Source organism: Hipposideros armiger, unplaced genomic scaffold, assembly GCF_001890085.2.
Source record: "Hipposideros armiger isolate ML-2016 unplaced genomic scaffold, ASM189008v1 scaffold_363, whole genome shotgun sequence".
Lineage (NCBI taxonomy): Eukaryota > Metazoa > Chordata > Mammalia > Chiroptera > Hipposideridae > Hipposideros > Hipposideros armiger.
The window spans coordinates 1394836-1416146 of NW_017731713.1; the positions used below are offsets into that span (position 1 = coordinate 1394836).

General features: G+C 40.5%; 1 protein-coding gene across 2 annotated transcripts in view; it reads left to right on the forward strand.

The window, feature by feature from the left end:
* Positions 1–21311, forward strand: part of APP (amyloid beta precursor protein) — a 198856-nt gene that overhangs the window by 151284 nt on the left and 26261 nt on the right. For both annotated transcript variants that reach the window (XM_019662036.1, XM_019662035.1), the window contains one exon: positions 19816–20037. In XM_019662036.1, the coding sequence (XP_019517581.1) occupies positions 19816–20037 (222 nt within the window). The remainder of the gene's footprint in view (positions 1–19815; positions 20038–21311) is intronic.

A 21311-nucleotide genomic window follows, 5' to 3' on the forward strand; every position in this document is an offset into this window, starting at 1 on the left:
TAGACTGCTTCCTGGCATGGAACCCTACAGCAGATGTGTCCTGATTTTATTTTTGTAGAGTCTTGGGAACAACCAATGATTTTAGACTGGAATAAGGGCTGGTTATTTTTTTCCCCAGCAGCTGCTTTCAAGGTTAATATTTTTAAAAGAGGAGACTAAAAATTGTAACAGTATTTGCCACCCTTAATATAGAGGTGCATTCAGATTGAAATTAATTGTGAAATGTATTTCCACAAGGACTAACTGGGAATGAGATGAATGTGTTTGCATGTGAGACAGTTTGGAAGGAATGTTAATTTGCATCTTGCTGTTCAACTCAGAAACAAATTTTGTAATTTCCCCAAGTAACCCCTGTTACTCTTTGGTAACTGCTGTCCTATCATAGGTACTGTGGGCTATGGAAGGAAGGAAGTCATAGACAGGTTCGTATAATACCTCATTAAAAGTAGGTGATCAGTCTATTAACCTATTCCAAATGGTGAGGCGTATGTCCAAAGGAATGTTGACTCAATATAAATCAAAACACTACTCAGAAAAGAGTCTTTTGGACTTGGAGCAAGAAATAGATGGTAAAAGGGCTAAGACGAGGGTAATACTAAATATCAACCAATGTTGACAGATCCATTGACCTAAGACAGTGGATTTAAAATAGCCTATTTACTGTGTTTGATTTTTTTTTTATATAAACATTCATTTACATGTGCTCATGGAAGCATGAGTTCAATCTTACACCTTTGAAGCAGCAAATGATGACTATTTGTATTGCCTTGTGCATGTCTCTAGCTTTGCTTTTGGTTTGGGTGGCATTTGGACGAGTCTGCGTAACCCTTGAGATCCAATAGAGAGACTGTGTGTTCATGTTCCTCGTTGACAATGAGCTTGATAAAGCTGCTTCTAAGGCCAGTAGAGACCAGAGACATTGTCATCTTAAAGAAGGTAGAGGGGAAGCTGCAAGTTTTATACCGCTCAGAAGCAACGGCCTAAGCCCGTCTGGTCTTGGCAAACTGTTCATTCCTTCTCTTTCAGAGGCTATAATAGTGACGCAAAGCTCTGAGGCTGTAGCTTCTGAAGCTTCTCCAAGTTATGAAGGAACTTTTTGGGGCATGAGCAGTAGAGAGCTGGGAGTGTAAAAGGAGCATAGCGTATTAATACGGTTATATTTATTAGCATTTCATACCGTTTTTATTTAGGAAACTCTAGAAGAAAACCAAATTTCATATTCTGGGTTTGGGGCGGAGAGAGTGGAGAGGTTGAGAGAGNGAAGTTCTTTGTAGTCTTCTTTTCACTGTTGTATATGCTTGAAATCTTCCATATAGATGTTTTTGGTTTTTAACTTACTTTCTAAATAGGATATTCACAGATTTCTTCCAGCTTGTATTTCGTACATTTAATAGCTTCTGTTTGAATGCTTTGTTGTTAGTCTGATGTGCATTTATCTCTCTTTTTGTGTATAATCAATCTTTAAATTTGGAGTCAGTTCAGTGCAAATAAGAAACATACTAAAATTCAGAGCCGCTGGCCAAGGGACAAGATCCGAAACTACCTCCAAATGCAGGCCTTTTATATAAACATTTGTGCCTGTAAGTGTGGGCAATTAGGGTGTGTTTAATGCAGTAAAACATCAGGAGAGAAATACAACGGTTTAATTAAATGAGGGTTACAGGTGCTCTTGCGATGAAAGGCTTTCACCAAGCTGAGGAACTGCCAGTGTCTTCAGTGACGCAGGTATAGCTGCTTCAGTTAATTGATGCTCCTCTTAGGGTAGAATCCTCCATTATGGATGAAAATGAAGAAGCAGCTAGCTAGTCACACTAGCAAAAAGGAAGAGCAAGAGTGGGAATTGGTATCAAATTTGTGAGAACGGTGAAGCGTAACTGACGAGAGCCCAGAAGTCATCGTGCTCGTGAAGTCTGGCTCTGGCCTGTCACCCGTTGTGCTTTCTTGTGGAATCCTGTTCGTGCTACTTTACTGTTAACTCCAGTGACTGCCAAACCCATAGGTCTAACGACAGCCTGTCTACTGAGTCTTAGTGACATGGCCCACTGTTCTTCACACGTTTCTCCAATTCCAGTCCATATGTATAAAGCACTCATTTGTTCCTNAAGGACAGCAACTCGTCTGTTCCCCTTCCCCCAATTCCCCAGCACTGTTCCCATCCCCCCAATTCCCCAATAAAAATCTTAAAAAAAAAAAAAATCAGGGACTGGGAATGTGCTCTCAAAATGGTCAACATGTCTTGCCAAACCCCTTCAGAAATTGAAGCAGGTCTTCAAATACTTGAGTGTGAAGAAATATAATGCTTTTTTCTTTAAAAAAAAAAAAGTTCTTAGAGCAGAATTGGGGGGGTGGGACTGAATGTATTTTGGTTTTATATAAGGCCATGTTAAAATGGGCTTTAGGTCCTTGGAACCCACTAACTGGAGGCTGGTGGGATAAACTTCATTGACTCCAGTCATACCTGAGCCTTCTTTGCTGCCCTGTGTGCTCTCTTCACTGTTGTGCGATCAGGCAATAGACCGAGAAGAGGACCTGGCATTTGTTTACATGATCCGCTTGGTTGCATTAAGTCCTTGGATGCGAAAGGCCCCTGAGAGCTCCTCTGAAATTCTCCTAGAAAAAGGCACTCCCATGGACGTTGTTGTTCTAGTTGCCATTCTTTGTTTCTCGGGGTGTTCTTGGGGCCTGGTGAAGCACAAAAATTAGGAGAAATTCTTATTAAAAATACAGATTCCTGGGCCCCGCCTCAGACATGGGGAAATCTGCATTTTCCTTATCCCTTCAGGTGATTCTTAAATATTCACAAGTTTTAAAACTCACGATTGTACGAAATGGCAAAAATACAAGGATTCTTACAGTCTTAGATTATGTTGTGTTGACCTTGAACAAAGAAGAATGTCAGTCATTGTCATTGAAAATTAATATATCCTGGTAAATTAGCCATGCGGATTTTTAGTGGTGCTTATTTCCAAAGCTGTGATTATAGAAAATATTACAGTGAAGCATTATTAACCTTGAAGTTCAACTACATTGAGAATTTATTTAGGTGTGACAGTTGATGGCTACATTTTGTTTATCCAAGTTAAGACTTACTAGCTATGAAAAGGGACTGGCATAAACTGCTTATTACCTCTGATTAACTGTGTCTAAAGGAATAAACAATTCAAGCATAGGGCAGGCTTCAGTCAGAAAATACCATCCTTCCTAACATTTTCCCCATTCGCTATTTTATTGGCTCTTTCAGAAGTTGTAAATCTACTGCTCTTGTTAACCCAAATCTTTTCCTCCCTCTTTAGTTTCTTCACTTTGTATTGTTAATACTGGAATTTTACTTAAAGACATTATCCATTTAGGCTCACTTCACATCTGAAATAGATCACTTCTTTGTAATTTCTATGAAAGGGGCAGTACATGACATTCCCTGCATATTCCTGCCAACCCGTTGGTAATTTTCACTCCTTTTCTCATCTTCACCTACCACCTTTTCAAAAAAATTAAACTAGAATCCCCCAGAAAAAGCTGTTCTGACCTTTGGTCTTCCTTTTATCTGGGTATGACTAGGTAGGTGGGTGTCTTAGTCGCTTGGGCTGCCATACCAAAATACCACAGATTGGGGGGCTTAAGCAACAGAAATATTTTTCTTTCTCACAGTTCTGGAGGTTGGAATTCCAAGATCAAGGTGTTCGCAGGTTTGGTTTCTCCTGAGGCCTCTCTCCTTGGCTTGCAGATGGCCGTCTTGCTTTGTCCTCACGTGGCCTTTTCTCTGTGCATGAGTTAGAGGGATTTCTGCTGTGTCTTTCTCTTCCGTCCTGCTGGATTAGGGCCTCATCCTTATTACGTCATTTAACTTTAATGACTCTCCTAAAGGTCATGTCTCCAAATACAGTCACACAGGGGGTTAGGGCTTCAACATATGGATTGCTGGGGGTGGGGTGACATAATTCAATCCATATCAATTGGCTTCATCGTGCTTTTGGATAGATCCAATGTACCCCTTCTTCAGTATTCATCAACCAGCATCTATGTAGTTTACATGGGTTCTTTATCATAAAAATGTCAGGGGAGGTCATGAAAGATATTTTTCCTGCTTCTCCACTGTACGTCATTAAAACCAGGTATCGCTTCAGCAGCGTACACTCTGCTCTTATGAACTTCAATCAAAAGACCTGTTTGGTATATAAAGCATGTACTTGACATGGAGGGATTTGGTGGATTTTCAGAATTTGCCTTGGTACTCATTTATCTATACTCTTAGGCTACTGGAGAATTATTTTACTAAGACCAACGTCTCAAATCTGAGCCCTAAAGGGAAACGGGTATGCCGAATTTTATAGATGATTCCACTGTCACAACTTAACTCACTTGAGTCGCTGGATGAGGGTATAACAGCAGACTCAGTTCTGGCATTAGAGATGGTAGTTGTTGTCATCACCCTGGAGTTAGTAAAACCTTAAACCGGCCAGGCATTGGTCATGCATTTTGCTTCCAGGGACACCTCAGCTTCTGGCTCCTTAAAGAGGATGTGACATAACCTCTGTGTTTCCAAGGCGTTTGAAACTGAGGGTCCTTCCACTTCCTTGCTGAGCTTAAGGTATCCAAGATCCCCATGGTCCTATCAGGATAAGACATGCAGCCATTGATGTTCAAGAAAGGGGATTGATAGTGTTCCCCATAAAAGGGTGTTGGAAGAGAGAAGCTGAGAGTTGAAATGAAACTATTTATTCTCCACTAAAACACTTTCTAGTGTTTGGAGGGAAAACATCTCTGCATGAATGAGGCTAAATTAAACTATTCGATTAGAGCTCTTTATCCTTCTCCCCTCTCTACCTATCCCAGCCTTGAGTCAAGAGCTCACTGAAACACTAAATTTTATTCCAGTGTGTTTATTATAGCCAGAAATGGTTGTCAGCAAATGGTCAATATTCACTTGTGGGCAGTGTGTCCGCCTCCTAGGGCTGCCATAACAAATTACTATATACTGGGTGGCCTAAAACAACAGTTTATTCCTTCATCATTCAGGAGGCTGTAAGTCCAAAATTAAGGGGTCCACAGGCTCATGCTCCCCCTAAAGGCTCTAAGGGTGATTCTATTCTATTCCTTTCTCTTTTCTCTGGTGCCGCCTACAATCCTTGGTGTTCCTTTGGCTTGTAGATGTGTCACTCCCATCTCTGTCTCCATCTTCATATAGTATTCTTCCCTTTGTCTCTGTCTGTGTGTGTCTTCTCCAGTATGATCTAGAGCACACCTTACTCCACCCAGCAGTGTCCACCCTACTCCACGATTGGATTGAGGTCCTACCTAATTCTAGTATGATCTCATCTTTACTTGATTACACCTGCAAAGTTAAAGTTCCTATTTCCAAATAAGGTCACAGTCACAGGTACTGGGGGTTAGGACTTCAACGTATCTTTTTGGGGGAACACAATTCAAACCATAACAAGCAGGTTTATTTTTTCCTTTCCCTTGACTTCTACAAATTTGAAATATTGTCCAAGCTTTTTTCTGAAACATCAAATTTAAGTCAAAGGACTGCTTGTCTTGAATTGATGACCTCTTCATTTAAAAAATAATAATAATTTCCATAGTTAATTGGTACAAATAGTGAAAGGCTTTAAAGGCATTGAATTTGCTTGAGGCTGATTAATGAGTAGATTTGTAAACCGTGGCTGTTTTAATTAGCCAGGGTTAATTAATGTTTACTGCACTTGGAAGATGAAAAGACATGTATAAATGCACCATAATGTGAATCATTTTTTAATTTGATGTTGAAGCTTAAAATATATTTGAATAAAGATTGCTTACATCACACTAAAAAAAAGGCTGTTGGAGCATTATGGTAATTAGTGGAAAGGGCTCTGAATTTTGAGGTGAATTAATTAGATACATATCATTGAAGATGATCATGTTTTAATACTTTATATTCAGAGAAAGGCAGTTATATTTTTAATCTGATTATGTAAAAAGGACAGTCGAAATCTCAGAGATTAAAATTGATAACTTTATATAGTGTATCATAATTTGAGATGAAGTCTGGGTCGGTTTGTTTTGTTTGTTTTTTAGTTCTAAGTTAAGACCTTTCAGCGCATAGTAGAGGTGGGAAAAGGTTAACTCCTGAGATGAAACTAACATTTTAAAGGAAGGAATGACTGGAAATCCATGTAAATTTTCAAAAAAGCATCCGGGGCTTGGGAGAGATCAAGTGCTGAGACTGGAAAGTGTGGGAATCTTGGAGACAGTTTGTATGAAAGCCTGGGACAGGATCTTCGGCAGCGAAATGGGTTACCCCTTAGTGGTGAGGAAGTGGCCATCGCGGTAAGTTTCCAGCATGTTCAGTGGAGCACACCTGGCACCAGGCTTCGTGGTTCACGAGGTAACTTAAAGCAGAGCTGGCCTCAGTGATACCGCCCCATTTCATTTCATCATTGTCTGACAGGAGAACATACCCAGAGGTAAATTAGCAAAAAGTTTGGGTCTGCTTTATTTTTCATCTCCTGCATGATTTTCTCCTTTGTTCTTGAAGAATAAAAAATAAGGTTGCTTTTTTTTTTTTATCACCTCTTGGATGTGAATGTTGAAATGACTTAAGAAAAAAAAAAAGACCCATAACTCTTTATTCGGATAAGAAATAGTGTGCTCCTTGTATTCTTAACAATAGCTACCAATAACTAATGTTATTGTTAATCAGCTCTACAGTTAGACACTGTACAGAATTTTCAACAAGGACGTGGCACTTCTTTGTGGGTGGAACTATTCATTATCTAGCAGAATTCAATATATAATAAATCCCTTTTGGGGAACCTAATAGGGCTTTTTTTCCGAAAACACCATCAAAATTCTGCTAGAAACTGGAAGACTCCCATTTTTATCCCAGTGCTTCCCTGTGGGCTGTTTCAGCATGGACATGAGCTCTCCAGGCTCAAATTTCCAGTGGCTCCATTATATCTCCACCGTGATGTGTTGGAATATTCCAAACTCAATATATATATATATATATATATATATATATATATATGTGTGTGTGTGTGTGTGTGTGTGTGTGTGTGTGTGTGTGTGTGTGTGTGTAAAACCTATACCTCTGCCCCATATTTGCTCTTCTGATAGACAAAACTCAGATCAAGAATAAAAATGTTACCAGCCACCCCATAACACCTCTACCCTGTCCCAGTCACAACCTCCCCTTGCACCCCCACCACTGCCATCAAAGTCACTGTCCTTCCTTGTATCCCTTCCTTAAATGTCTTTCTGGCTCTATCACTCTAGTGTACATCCTTACCCACTAGCCCCTTCCCCATTTTTTAATGTTGACATGTCTCTTAAGTAACTTATAATCCCCAGATTTCCACCACCACCACCCCCACCCCATACCCTTTTCTTTTTCTTACAGTTTACCTATTAACGAACAGCTGGCCCCTTAACCCATAGAATCCCCATGGTCTGGATTTTGCTAATTGCATACTCCTGGTGCAGGGCAGCGTATTGCCCTGACGCTGGGATCGCACATATTTAAAGACCTCGCTTCTGTTTAAGCTGCTCCCTTCCACACTTCCCTTGTGTCGCAACAGCCACAGGAGTCCCAGCTCTTGGCAAGCTCATCCTTTGTGCCTTGGTACATGCACTTACATCTACCAGGACAGCCGTCTCTCCTCCTTAGCAAATCTGCAGTGTCACTGTCCCCAGCCCAAAACTCCCAGCTTGTTTTTCTCTCATTTTCTCTGTCCTGTTTACTACAGCACTTGTATGGGAATTATTTTTATGCACATCTTTCCTCTCAACCAGCGGTTCTCAACCTTCCTAATGCCGCTACCCCTTAATACAGTTCCTCGTGTTGTGGTGACCCCCAACCATAAAATTATTTTCGTTGCTACTCTATAACTGTAATTTTGCTACTGTTATGAATCGTAATGTAAATATCTTTGTTTTCTGATGGTCTTAGGCGACCCCTGTGAAAGGGTCGTTCGACCCCCAAAGGGGTCACAACCCACAGTCTGAGAACTGCTGCTCTAGACCATGAACTCTTGAGTAAAAAGAAATTGCCTTAGTTATTTCCTGCACTGGCCTGGAAGATGCTAGATGGTTGCATTGCTGAACAGTTGAATGAATGAATGAGCTCATTAATGAAAAAACTGGTTTGCTTGGCTCCAGGTTATTTTCCTTAACATGAGAGTCCTTTCAACTTGTCCCCAGTCCCAGTCCTCTGCACTGATTAACAGTGTCTGCTTCCCTGAAGACACTTTCCATCCATCTCCCAAGCGCTTTCCATCACCAGCCTCAGCCTCCCCATGTATTGTTAAGGGACCGCTTGAATCGGCTAATGCAAAAAGAGAAAGGACCATTGCTCTTCTAGAAATGTGCACAGCAGAGCAAGTTTTATGTGAAAATACAAACAGGCCAGTGTGCAGAAGAGCATAGAGGGTCGGTGTAGGTGTTTTTAATCTGCATAAATAAGCATTTCAAATGAGCAGTCCTGTACACAAACAGAATGTGATGGCTACAGCATCAGGAGTGCACCCCCTCGTGATGACATATTGTCATCTTTATATAGATTTATATGTGTGCTGATCTTATCCACCTTGGCCTGTCCCCTTATAATTCTCAGCATAAATATTTAGGCTCTTTGAGTGCAATTATGTTTGGATGCTGAAATTTTTACTTTCTATCAAGAGCTAGCCAGCCCTGCTAACCAATACTTTCCATCCTTCTAAATATAGAATTGCATCAAACACACACTTAACAGATAGGAATCAATTAGAAAGCACTTTCTTCCTAGCATAGCAGAGAATGATTGCTAGCTGTTGAGAGGGGCAGTTTCCCATTGCTTTGGTTTCCAGGACCTTTCTTAACCAGGTAAGAAAGACTTCTCGCACAAGTTTGGGAGGGTGTGCAGGTTGGACAGGACCAAGTTTTGGGGGCATCCCTCAGGTTCCCTTCCTTGTCATGTGCAGTTGAGGGTACAAGTTGGGGTTGAAATCCAGTCTACACACAGTTTGACAAGCCATGTGCCCTGTATGTGACTCACTCCTCAAAGAAAACAGCATGTGGGCTCATCAGGGCCTCACCTTTGTCAGATGTAAAGGTGATGTTTTCACCTCTACCTGTTCTCTATTTATTGTTGCCGAGCTCAGGTGAAGAAAGGGGGACATTATGGATTGATGCCCAGAACACCCCAACACAGCAGTGAAGGCTCCCAGGGAATATGGGCTCAGATTGTGAATAGTTGCCCAAATGATTTTGCCTTTATAAAAACGTAGGCAAGAACAAGTAAGACTATTAGTTGAGTATTTTTTTAAAACTAATCTGCCTCATTGTACTTTCTTGTGCTCACTAAAAGCATTAGCAGCTTTTAACAAATGAAATGTGATCTTGACCCAGATAGAGCAAACCTCAGATTTTATTTCCTTTTTCCAATTTACTCTGTATCTGAGAACTTACTCAGAAGTTAAAAACAAACAAACAAAAAAACAAAACCTACCAACAACCTATCAGAAAATTGAGGAATACATACCATAGAATGAAAGTAGAAAAAAATTTATCCTCGTAATTCCATCTCTGTCCTCAGACCTGATACTTGTAATCCCAAGTAGCCTGGCAAAATTTATTCTCGTTGACCATAGTTGTAAAAATTGGGTCATCGGGCAATGATGGGAAGGAAGAGATGAAATAATCAATTCTGTAAAGAATAAAACTATTTTTTAAAAAACATCACTCTTAGTTTTCTCTGGTAGTGGGATTGCAAATGAATTATTATCATTTCCTTGTTCTCTATATTTTTTGCACTGAATTTACTCTTGCACTTAGTACCAACTGTTACATTTTTATCAAAAGGAGGAATAACAGTGAAGTTCTCGCTTATGCTGCAAGGGTTAGGCTCTTAAAGACAGGTTTGAGGAGAGAATTCCACATAAAATCATAATGAGTTTGAAACTCCTTGAGCTTAGCCATAAAAGTATGAACACATATCTCTCAACTACCCCAAGACACCAGTTTTTCCTCAAGCATGTGAAGAGACTGTTCCCTGGGTGGAAGACCACATGAATAATTGACTTATATTTAAGGAATAGGAAGCATAAAAATCACATTGATTTTTAGTTTCATTTGCATAGGATGTTAGTTTGTATCTGCTTACATTAATAGTCATATATGCATTTTCACTATATATGTGGACCAGAGGAAAACGTCCAGATATATATACAGGTTAACGCTGTTATTAGTTTTAATGACACAGCACTGAACTTTGTATTTCAATATAATTCCAGACTTAAAGAAAAGTTATGAAACCATTACACAAAATTCCTGCTTTGGAAAGTAACTTGCAGACATGTTACCCATTTACACCTAAATTCTTCACTGTGTGTTTCCTCAAAGCAAGGATTTTTTTTATATGTGAAAATTCTAACCTCAACACAGCATACTTTCAGAGATTGTTCCTGTAAGAAATAAACTTAGTTTTTAATGTAAACTTTAGTATGTTTTTCCCCTCAGGATGGCTTAGGTTCCTGACTCTCTAAGCAGGACCAAGACTCCTAATGTAGTCAGAAATAGGATCAACACATTGGCACAAGTAAACAAGAAGGAACTCGCATCTATTTTTAGATGCCAGGGGCCCTGACGGACTTTTATCTGGATTTCTGACTGATGCCATTGATAGAGCTAAGTTGTTTGATCATCATTGCTTAAAAGGCAAAAGGAAATTTGTCTTAAATAAAAAGGGGCTTCTTCTGTACCTTCAGTCTTAAGCCAGACAAGTCATACTTAAGGAAAATGTCACTTGCAATAAGAAATATGCCCACAAGTGATGTGTGGCCATGTTTGTATCCCCTCTAGGGACAATTTGTTGCCATAAGTAGACAAAGCGTGCTCCATTTAAAATCCGTGTCCAAGAAACTACTGAAGAAAAATAAACCCAGAATCAGACGTTAAGTCCGAATTTTAAGACCATGACAGATTTTCACGATTAATAGTATGCCTAAAAATAAGAGGACTGACCCAATTTTCTGGAGGTCAAAATGAAAACTAGATTTGTGGAGCAGCATTCCTTTGTGATAATATATCTATAATATTTTTCCCCAAGTTGGAAAAAATGTGGCATCCTCATACAGGGCTGTTTCACTTTGGGCCACAGAAGGACTCTAGTCCGGCCACCCTTGAGGAAAAAGGATATTTGGGGTGACTGAGCATGCAGAATCAATCCACTGTTCAACCATTCTAAAAAGCTCAAGATCCAAAGGAATCTAAATTATCTTAAATTTGAGTCAGAATTGGTGAAATCTAATGACCGTTGATGTAGTTTTCATTTATGCCCATTTCTAGAAAAAGGGAAATCTAAAGGAAGAGATAGGTGTTCAGAGGGGAAACTGCTGTTGAGGATGGACTGTCAAATGGAAGTGACAGGTAAAGCCTCGCTTAGATAAGAGAGCAGTACATGATGGTCTAGCCGGGGGACCAGCTGGCTGGCTTTCCAGCTCCGCTCGACCATCTGGAAGCTCTGGCTTTGGACTGTGGCTAAAGCCTCTTGACTTGGTTTCCTCATGAAATAAAGATATCATTGAATTCGTCACTTTCTAAATCTATCAAAAATAATGTATGTAAAACAGGATGCTTGTGATGATAGATGTGTATATATTTCTATACTGCTGGTTACTGATCAGAGTTAAATAGCCATGTTCTCCCTAAAATGGAATTTTTCATGGAATAGTGAGAAGGTCGCCCAAGGAATCGGGAATTTTAGGTTCAGACCTCAGTTCTGCCGCTCGATAACTTTAAATGTTTTCTCAAGGTGGATGTCACAATTTGCTCAATTGTCCATGGGGATAGTAATCCCACTATAAAGATTGTAGGGGAGATCAAATGAGCTAGTGGATGTCGAAAGGCCACAAAAGTGGAGGGTGTCATCGGTACCCTTGATATCATGCTCCCAAGATGTCATAACATCGCACGATTCCATCACAGTAGGGCTGTCCCACATTAAACAAAATATGTAGGGTGCCAGATAGACACTGGACTTATTAGGGAGACCACTTCATAGACTCTGTAAATGCCTGACTTCTGCAGTGTATATCTGAAGCTGAAGTTGAATAATGCTGAATGTCAACTATAATTTGATTTTATATATATACACACACACACATATATATATATATATATATATATATATTAGTCACAGGATATCAAGTACAGCATTGGGAATGTAGTCAATGGAATTGTAACAGCTATATACGATGTCAGATGGGTTATATACAATGGGGGGTGGTTATCACTTGGTGAGGGTGTAAATGTCTCACTATTACATAGTTTTGTAACCTGAAATAAAAGAAAAATTAAAAATAAAATTTAAAAAATATATATCTTAATGTACAGTAATCACTTGAAGATGATGGAGGTAGTCCCCCAATTTAGCGTTTCAAAGAGCTTGTGCTCCCTTGAGCTGTAGGTGAGTCCACGCTGGTCTTCAGCAGTGAGGTGTGTCCCCTGGTGCTCGCTACACTCTTCAGTGCATTCTGTTTCTCAGAGTCTGAAGAACACTGACCTGTTTCCTGAACACTTCCCTGGCTTCTATGTAATTTCCTGCCTGACAAATGGTCTGGCAAAAAAGGAAATCCATCAGTAGTCGTTCCTTTCCTGTGGCTTCCTGGTTCAGAATTGTTATCGGGAATGACAGCTTCAAGGCAAAATAGTGGGTTGGGTTTGACTTGGAGGCGTTTTGGAGTAAGGTTTCTTCTGGCAGTGTCGTGTGTCTTGGCCACACTCATCTTTTCCACCTTGTTTGGAGGCCTGTTTGTCTTTTATGAAGGGGATCACTGAAGCCATTGTGTAGTGACGCCTTTGCTCAGCTTGTGGTGGTGATCAGATCATAACGTGCTTAAGAATTCTGGGGATCACGTTAACCTGCAGGTTCTGTTTCCATGGCCCTGGGTGGGGCCTGAGAGTCTGCATTTCAACGCACCCCCAGAGCAACAGTATAGAAAACAGAATTCAAAGGGAAGGAAGTGCAAAGAGCATCTTCCAACCTCCCCTAATTTTATGGATGAGGAACACATGGCTTAGGGAGTGGCTGAGACCATGGCGATCTTAAGTATAATGAACAGCGTGGCAGTTATATGCCGAACCGTGAATCAGACATGCACAGAGCTGGGATTGAAAAAGTAAATCTGATCTCATAGTCCTGATGTGGGCAAAATGCCTAGAATGGATGACAGATTTATAGTAGTGCTTCTTGATAGGGAAAAAATTACATCCCTTTTATAACTACTTCAGTGCAGCTGTGGCTGTTGGGGGGGGGTGGGTTGCTTTGTATGGAGGTGCAATCCTAGATCTTTTCAGATGCATAAGTAAATATTTATGTAAAAGATAAGAGTTAGGGCCGGCCGAGTGGCTCAGTTGGTTAAGAGTAATAATAATAAAAAAATTAATTAAAAAAATAATAATAAATATCATGGGTCTCAAGTTCATAAAAAAGCAAAAGTCCTATAAAAGTGATGTTTATTAAAAAACAAAGTAGATGTTTGAAAGATAGTCAAGAGCGTGGTGATAGAAAAGTCTACACACTTAAAGGTCAATGAATGGCTAGATCTCTTCAATGAAGTATATGTAATGCAAACTTCTGCTAGTTTTGATAAAATGCTTTGAATCCAGTTTAAAAAAAAAAAAGTGAGCTCTGAGCAACAGGGTCACCGGTTCGATTCGTGGCCAGAGCTGAGCTGCCACTGAGCTGCCAACAGGTGGCAGGATGGCTCAGCTAAAAAAAAAAAAAGATAAGAGTTGGTCATATGAGAATCCCCTGTTAGATAAGTTTAAATGGAAATTTCTGCTTGGAGGAAAGGCTGCCGAGAAATATGTATTTTTATACCAGGAACCAGAAGCATCAGAAAATACAGAAAAAAATAATAATAACAGCAGTGCTGCTTCGATGCTATACAAAAGAAAAACCAAAGCGGACCTCAGGTTGACACCGTCTCTAAACCAGCTGTGTTTTACACAGGTCAAGGCTGAGCTTAAACCTTCTTTAGATGAAGGAAATTGTCTTCCCCACCCCAAATTTGTTCATAGGATGGAAGAGGTCGCCCAATAAGTACAACTGAAGCTTGTAAAAGAGAACTGACTTTATGTTTATAAACTTTATTTCCTTGAAACCTAAAATGTAGCAGTTAAATTTTTAGAAGAAGTTTGACTAGTGGATTAATAATTAAAGAAGAATATTAGATGAGTTATCTAGAATTCATGTTTCCCACTTAAAAGTTCTTTTATGAGGCTATTTCTGTCAATAATTATGGAAGTCTGTTGCTTCTACAAAAACAAAATATTTTAGTCATTTGAAGATGAAATTGCTTTTGCGTGTTTCTTTTGATGTTTCTTTCTTTAAAATATTTTAAATATTTTCAGCGATAGCTAAGTGAGGAGGTATTTTTGTTTGTTTGTTTTCTTTACTCTTAAGTATGCTTAATATAAATATCCTCAACACATTTTTAAAAGGGCAAGGTGATGGGGTTTTTGCTGTGTGTTTAACATTTGAAATTAAATATCTGGTTATTATTTAAACTATAGGTTAAATATTACTATCATTGAATTAAGTTAAATATTTCCACTATTAATTGCAAGGCTCATGTGCCTGGGTAATGTAGAAGAAAATATTTGACTCCAAAGGTAACTGCTACAATTTTGGACAATAACAATTAGCCTTTAGAGAAAAAAAAGACTGTTGGATGAAAAAAATGTGCCTAGTCTTGTAGTTTAATACATCAGTTGGCAAATGCAGGTGCTTAAAAGCTTTGGCAATCCCAATACATGCCATCAAAGCATTGTAATAAAATATTACAATAAAAAGATAATCCTTCAGAGCCCCCAACATAGAAGTGTGGTTTCTGTGTGATTAGTGTCACCCAGAATTCAAAGATAAAAATTCCACTCAGAATGAGCAATGACATACGTAATCATATTTGGCTCTGGATTTTTTTTATCACAGGCAGAATAGCCCAGAGCCAGTTGTGTTAGCTTTTGGCTAAATCCTGAGCTCTTAATAACATCAAGAGGGAACTAGCTGCCCGAGATGGTTCATGATCACAAAATTGAATCCTACTCCAGCTAATGGAAATCCCTCATTTCCACCCTCTTTTAGCGCCTTAAAACCACATTAACTTCATTGTTCCAAATGAGATAACCAGAGCTGGTGATGTCTAAACCTCCTCTGTTTAATTGACATGGGAACATGGATTTCTGCTATTTTATACCTAAAAAAAACCCTAAGTGCTTTTCACTCTGCCAAAAAAATGTAGCATTTCTTGAATATTTCATTCTCCCGTTTTCTGAAAATGAATATACCGGTAATAAACCAGGAAAATTAACCACCATGGGGCTCAACATTTGAACGGCCATTTGGAGGAAATTTCCTGCCCATAGTATGAGATAAAAGAGAAAAGGAGGCACTACGATTTGCCGCAACCGGAAATGCCCTGGGTATTTTATGAGGTACACATGTGACATTTCCCACAGTGACAGTTCCCTACTCTACCTGTTTTACTGCCCTGGGCTGAGATGGGTACAGGACTCCCTCCAGCTCCCATGCCTGGGAAATGCCTATTTGAGAGGACTAAAGCAATAATCATTCCATAGGGCTGGTGATGTTTGTCAGCTTGCAGCCCTGTCAGAGTGGAGACATTGTGAAACAGTGATGCTTCTATTGCCTGGTCTCTCCATTTCCTCAGTAAACGAGCACTCCAGTGCTGAGACGAGTGAGCCCCTCCTCTGGAGAGGTAGGGTCTCCGTGCAGGGAGGTTGGTGCTATGCAGTCCAGGACTTGTAGGTCAACACTGATACTGACAGGCCATGGGACCTTGAAATTGCTTCACGTCTCCCACCCTCAGTATCCTGTCCCGTAAAGAAAATCACGCCTGTCTCATAGAGTTAATGCAAGGAGAATTGCTGAGGAAGGAGGCATTCGAGGTGGGCTTTGAAGAGCTCATATACGTTAGATAAGCAGAGAGGGGCTTCTCAGATAGCAGGAACAGAGAGCAAAGGGGTCCTGATGGGAATGAATGGCCCCATTGGGGGTTAATCCGAGCAAGACATGCAAACTGTTCAGTCTGCGCGAGATGTGTTCCAGTTCTGACGCCAGTTTCGATGTTTCAGCGATGTCCCCACATCACCAAGCCGTTCTCCGACACCAGCTGGGTATTCCACAATTCAGCTGAATTGGACATATCTATGTGGAGACAACTTCAGATCCCACCGGTTAAGGGCTCAGTCCCACAAGACTGCCCGTCCTCCTCCCAGCCCCCAGCCAATATATTGCAAGTCCAGATTCTCTCCTGGGTTTTTTGATGACCAGCTATAAATTGGAGGTTCCAACTTTCTCCTCTCGGGATTGATTCATTTGCTAGAGTCTCTCACAGAACAGAGAGAAACATTTTGCTTACTAGATCGCCAGTTTATTATGAAAGGCTATAACGCAAGAATGGCCAGATGGAAGAAATGCACAGGGCAAGGTATGGAAAAGGGCACAGAGTTTCCTTTCCCCAGGGTGCCACTCTTTCCATATCTCCACATGTTCAACCTGGGAGCTCTCTGAACCCTGTCCTTTTGGGGGTTTCTGGAGGCCTCATTACCTAGGCATGATTGATTAAATCACTGGCCACTGACGCTTGAACTCAGTCTCCAGCCTCCCTCCTCTCCCTGAGTCTGGGGAGTGGGACTGAAAGTTCCAAACCTCTTATCACATGGTTGGTTCTTCTAGCGACCTGCCTCCATCCGAAGGTGATCTAGGGGTTTTCCCATAGTCACCTCATTAACAAAAGATACCTTTATAGCTCTCATCACTGAAGAAATTCCAACAGTTGTAGGAACTCTGCCAATGAAGACCAAATATATATTTTTTATTACGAATCGCAGTATCACAGGTGTACACAGCAAAGAACTGTGAGCCTCTTGGCTAGAAAGATTAGGTGGCCCAGATCACAGAGGGCCTTTAGCATCTGGCTAAGAAGTTGGGATGAATTCAGTAGAAAATGAGGGGCCACTGAAATGGGAGGAGCCATTCGTCATTATCAGGAAAAGATCTGGGGAACAGACAGCGTAAGAATTAGAGACGGGAGAGCAAGGAGGACCCCATCCCAATTATCCAGGCAAAAGTAATCATGGTTCAAGGGAGGTGGGTAGTGAAAAGACGGAGGGAGAAATGAGTAAGAGAGAATCAGAAATGGAATTAAAAATTATCGTCGGGCCGGCTGAGTGGCGCGATGGTTAAGAACTGGCTTGGGACGCCAGAGGGCCCCGGTTCGGATCCCACATATGAGGGCCAGTGACACTGCCCTCCACAGCTAAGATGCTGAACAACAGCTCAACCTGGAGCTGGGCTGCTGTGAGTCGCCGGCAATGGTGTAGGCTGCAGCCCCTGTGGCAGTGGGTTGCCATGGGCTATCGTGTGTAGCCAGCAGCCAGCGTGAGCGGCCAGCAGCCACAGTGAGCGACCGTCCAGAAGCCAGCGACTGATCTGCCTCGCCCGGGAAGAGCACAATGATGGTGCCAACTTGGGCCAGTGAAGCAGTGTCCTCCACAACTAGACTGAAGAACAAAAGGACAGCAACTTGTCTGTTCCCCTTCCCCCAATTCCCCAGCACTGTTCCCATCCCCCAATTCCCCAATTTAAAAAAAAATCTAAAAAAAAAAAAAAAATTATCGTCAAAGAAATACAGATGGATTTGAAGGTTTCAAACCTGTGGCTGGGAGCATAGTTCTGCCATGATTAGAAAATGGGAAGGCAGTAAGGAGATCAAGGAGCCTTCAGTGCAGTTTTATACGTACAAGTTCGTGGGAGATCCAAGTTACTAGATCCAGCAAACTGTTATAAGTATATAAACTACAGTGGGAAGGAGAAGTCAGACCTGTGGAAATATATCCCATATTCGTCCAGGGGTAGGAGATCCTCAGCTTTAATAGTGGATAGGATTTCCAAAGGGGAAAATTACAGAAAGAAAGGGAAAGAGATACAAGAAGAAAATGATCGTTTTGAAGAGATCAGAAAAAAGGAACAAGAAGAGTTATTCAGAGAAGTCCCAGGGAACGAACTTAGTACTGTGTGTGCAGGACACGGAGGAGGGGGGTAAGTTATGGTAATGCCACACCAGCACCAAGAATGACAGGGTGCCAGCTGGGGCCACCACCAGATCGTGGTGAAGGTTATTCCCTCAGACGAACCTGAAAGCACCAGTAATTTTCCAGAAGACCCTTCTTTAGTACTGTAAGTGCTAAACAGTCACAGGAATAAGATTTATGTAAAAGACATGCCCATTTAATTTATTAAACCAGGCATTGGCTACATTATGAGCCATTACCTGCGACTCTGTAAGACATGAAAAAGTTGGAAGAAATCTAATGGGGGCCTTTTATCTGTATGGGAAAGGTCACTGCAAGCATCAAATATTGAATTTTAGAATGGTGCCGCAGCGAATAGATGTGTAACTCAGACTAGACTTCAAAAGAACTGATGTGCTTGGGATTTCATCATTTAAAGTAATACCTTTCAATAAAACTGACTTCATAGAGGGATATTAATCTCATATTTTAATGCCATTCTGTCAAATTGTTTTAATAGATATATTGGAACAGAATTTTAATTTTTCAGGTCAATTGTTTTGTCTGTCTAAAAGAAAATGTGAAGGATGATAATGAAATGTTACAAATCAAATTTAAATCCTGATTTTATTGTCTTCGTTTTTCTATAGCAATAATGCTAACCAATGATTGGTTGGAAATATATAATACAGTAAAATCTTGACAGGATATATGGTTGCAAAATGAGATATTCTGATTCATCTAATATTGTTAATAGCACATATGCTATATATGGGTGTCTAATTTGAGAAAATGTATCACACGGAAAAACCTGGGGAATCTTTGGCAATGTAACAGAAGAGTCACTCATCTGTGAGGCCCTGTATTTAAAGCAATGATTACACTTGATACAGGGGTATAGCCCAAGCTCTCTTTTTTCCTGGGTAAAAATGCATTTCAATAATGAAATGTGTGATTTGGGAATTTTCACTAGTCTGCAAAAACTTTAGGTGAGTCAGTTATGTTCCAGAAAGTTGATTTTGTTTAGTTCGCTTTAAAAAGGGGGTGACTAGTAGCTTTTTTTGAAAAGAGAAGTAGCCGAGGAGAAAGGCAGGATATTTGCTTTGAGATCACATGAGAAATGGGGGATGCAGGGATGTTTACCTCCCCAGAAAAGGAGGCTGGAGCAGAGCTTCATGTGTGCAAGGCCACAACCGGAACAGCAAGGGGGGGACTGTTTCTTTGTCACCTCAGAACACAGATCATGTAGCAGGAGGGGAGTCCCTAGGGAAGGCAGGCTTGTTCAAGGCAAAGCAATGAGAACTGTTCAAAATGGAGCAGGCTGCCCGTCAGTTCGGTGTCTCTTGTCCTTACACGTGTTCAAAGAAAGACTAGGGACTCACTGGGTATGTCCTTCAGCTTGAAAGAAATCGTACCTTGCATGCTGCCACCATTCCACTGCAAACACCAAAGCACACTGTTGATTCCCCTGTGATCGTAGTTTACTAGGAGAATCTAACTGTGTCAGAAGAGGAAATGGCGATTTGACTCTCCAGGTCTTTCGCCACTGGGAGGAGAAGTACAGCAGCTCAGAGTGTCAGCCTGGGTCTAAACCTTTCTCCCTGGGCTCAGATCCCACCTTGGGCACGTGCTTGCTATGACTTTGCACAAGTCGCTTAGCTACCACGTGCCTCCGTTTGCATGCCTGTAAGATAAGAGGAGGATGGGACCCAGCTCGGGGCTCTCGGTGAGACCGTGCCTGCCTTTGTCTTGTTGTAGATGAGCTGCTGCAGAAAGAGCAGAACTACTCGGACGATGTCTTGGCCAACATGATCAGCGAGCCAAGAATCAGTTATGGAAACGATGCTCTCATGCCGTCTTTGACTGAAACCAAAACCACGGTGGAGCTTCTTCCTGTGAATGGAGAGTTCAGCCTGGACGACCTCCAGCCCTGGCATCCTTTTGCAGTCGACTCTGTGCCCGCCAATACAGAAAACGAAGGTAAGAGGTCCCGGAGGGAACAAGAACACCCTGGTATATATACAGCTCTCTCATGTTCTCTTAAGAGGGCAGTTTTAATACGAATTTTAAAAAGTACTGTCTCACTGTGAGGTATGTTGGTGCTTCTGGAATGAAAGCACAATATTCCATTTGTGTTTATGAGACAGTGGGTTAGTATGCCCACCTTCCAAGACAACAGACAGTGATGAAATTATAGGAATCACAGTCCCCAAAGTAAAAGGAGACATTTCGATGCGGACTCTGCATAAATGGGGATTTGAAAGGCACCAAAATATTCTTCACTGGTTATTTATTCTAGTGCATTAAATGTCAGATTGCATTAAATGTTAAAAGCGAAGATCGAGAACCACTTACAAATGAAATGTAATTTTGCCTAAGAGTTCCACAATTTTGTACTTAAAAAGTTATACATAAGGCAGCTGTCAAAATTAAGATGCACCTTGATCTAAAAGGTTTTTTTCCCATGATAGTTCAGAGAAGTAAAATTTTGTCTGTCAACAGATTTGCAAAATGGATGATGTACTTTCTTTCACAGGAATTTCTTAGCAGAAACTTTCAAATGATACCTATTTAGGAGAGAGCATATTTTAGGGTTTTTTTCATTCCATGTCAGCTTTACATGTTCAGACGTACAAAATTACAAATACAGGACCACTTTGATTTTTGAGATACTAATAGCAGGTTTTTCAAGAATACAACAGGATTTCACCTGTGATTTTCCACCAACTTTTGATGGTGGCAATATTTGTAAAATAGATATTTGTAATATGGGTAACTTAAAATCTGTCAGCTACTCCTCAGACTCGAACATTAGACTCGAAGTCTGGAGAAGCTTTTTTTTTATAAAAGAACCATTGCAGAAAACCTTCATATAGACTGTTTTCCTAATGTGATTCATCACCCCAAATTTGTCTTATTAATTTGAAAAAGGGTACCTTCTAGTAATAATACCAGATATGAACAGCAATGTTATTTATGACACTGATGGTAACCACTTTGAGCACCTCTTGTAATTACAGAAGTCAAACGTGACTTGTCTTCATCTTTTGTTATTGGTATATATTGAGTATTACAATTTAATACAGTTTTCCTTTCTTTAAATGTGTATACATTTTTTTGGCACCCTCTGTAGATTATACTCATATTTATAAAGACTTTCTTAATCAGTTTCTCATAATTTAAGACCTTTTATGTCTTTCAAATATGTGGTTTCTATAAATGAAATGTTCCCATTTAATATTTTCCATTATTTA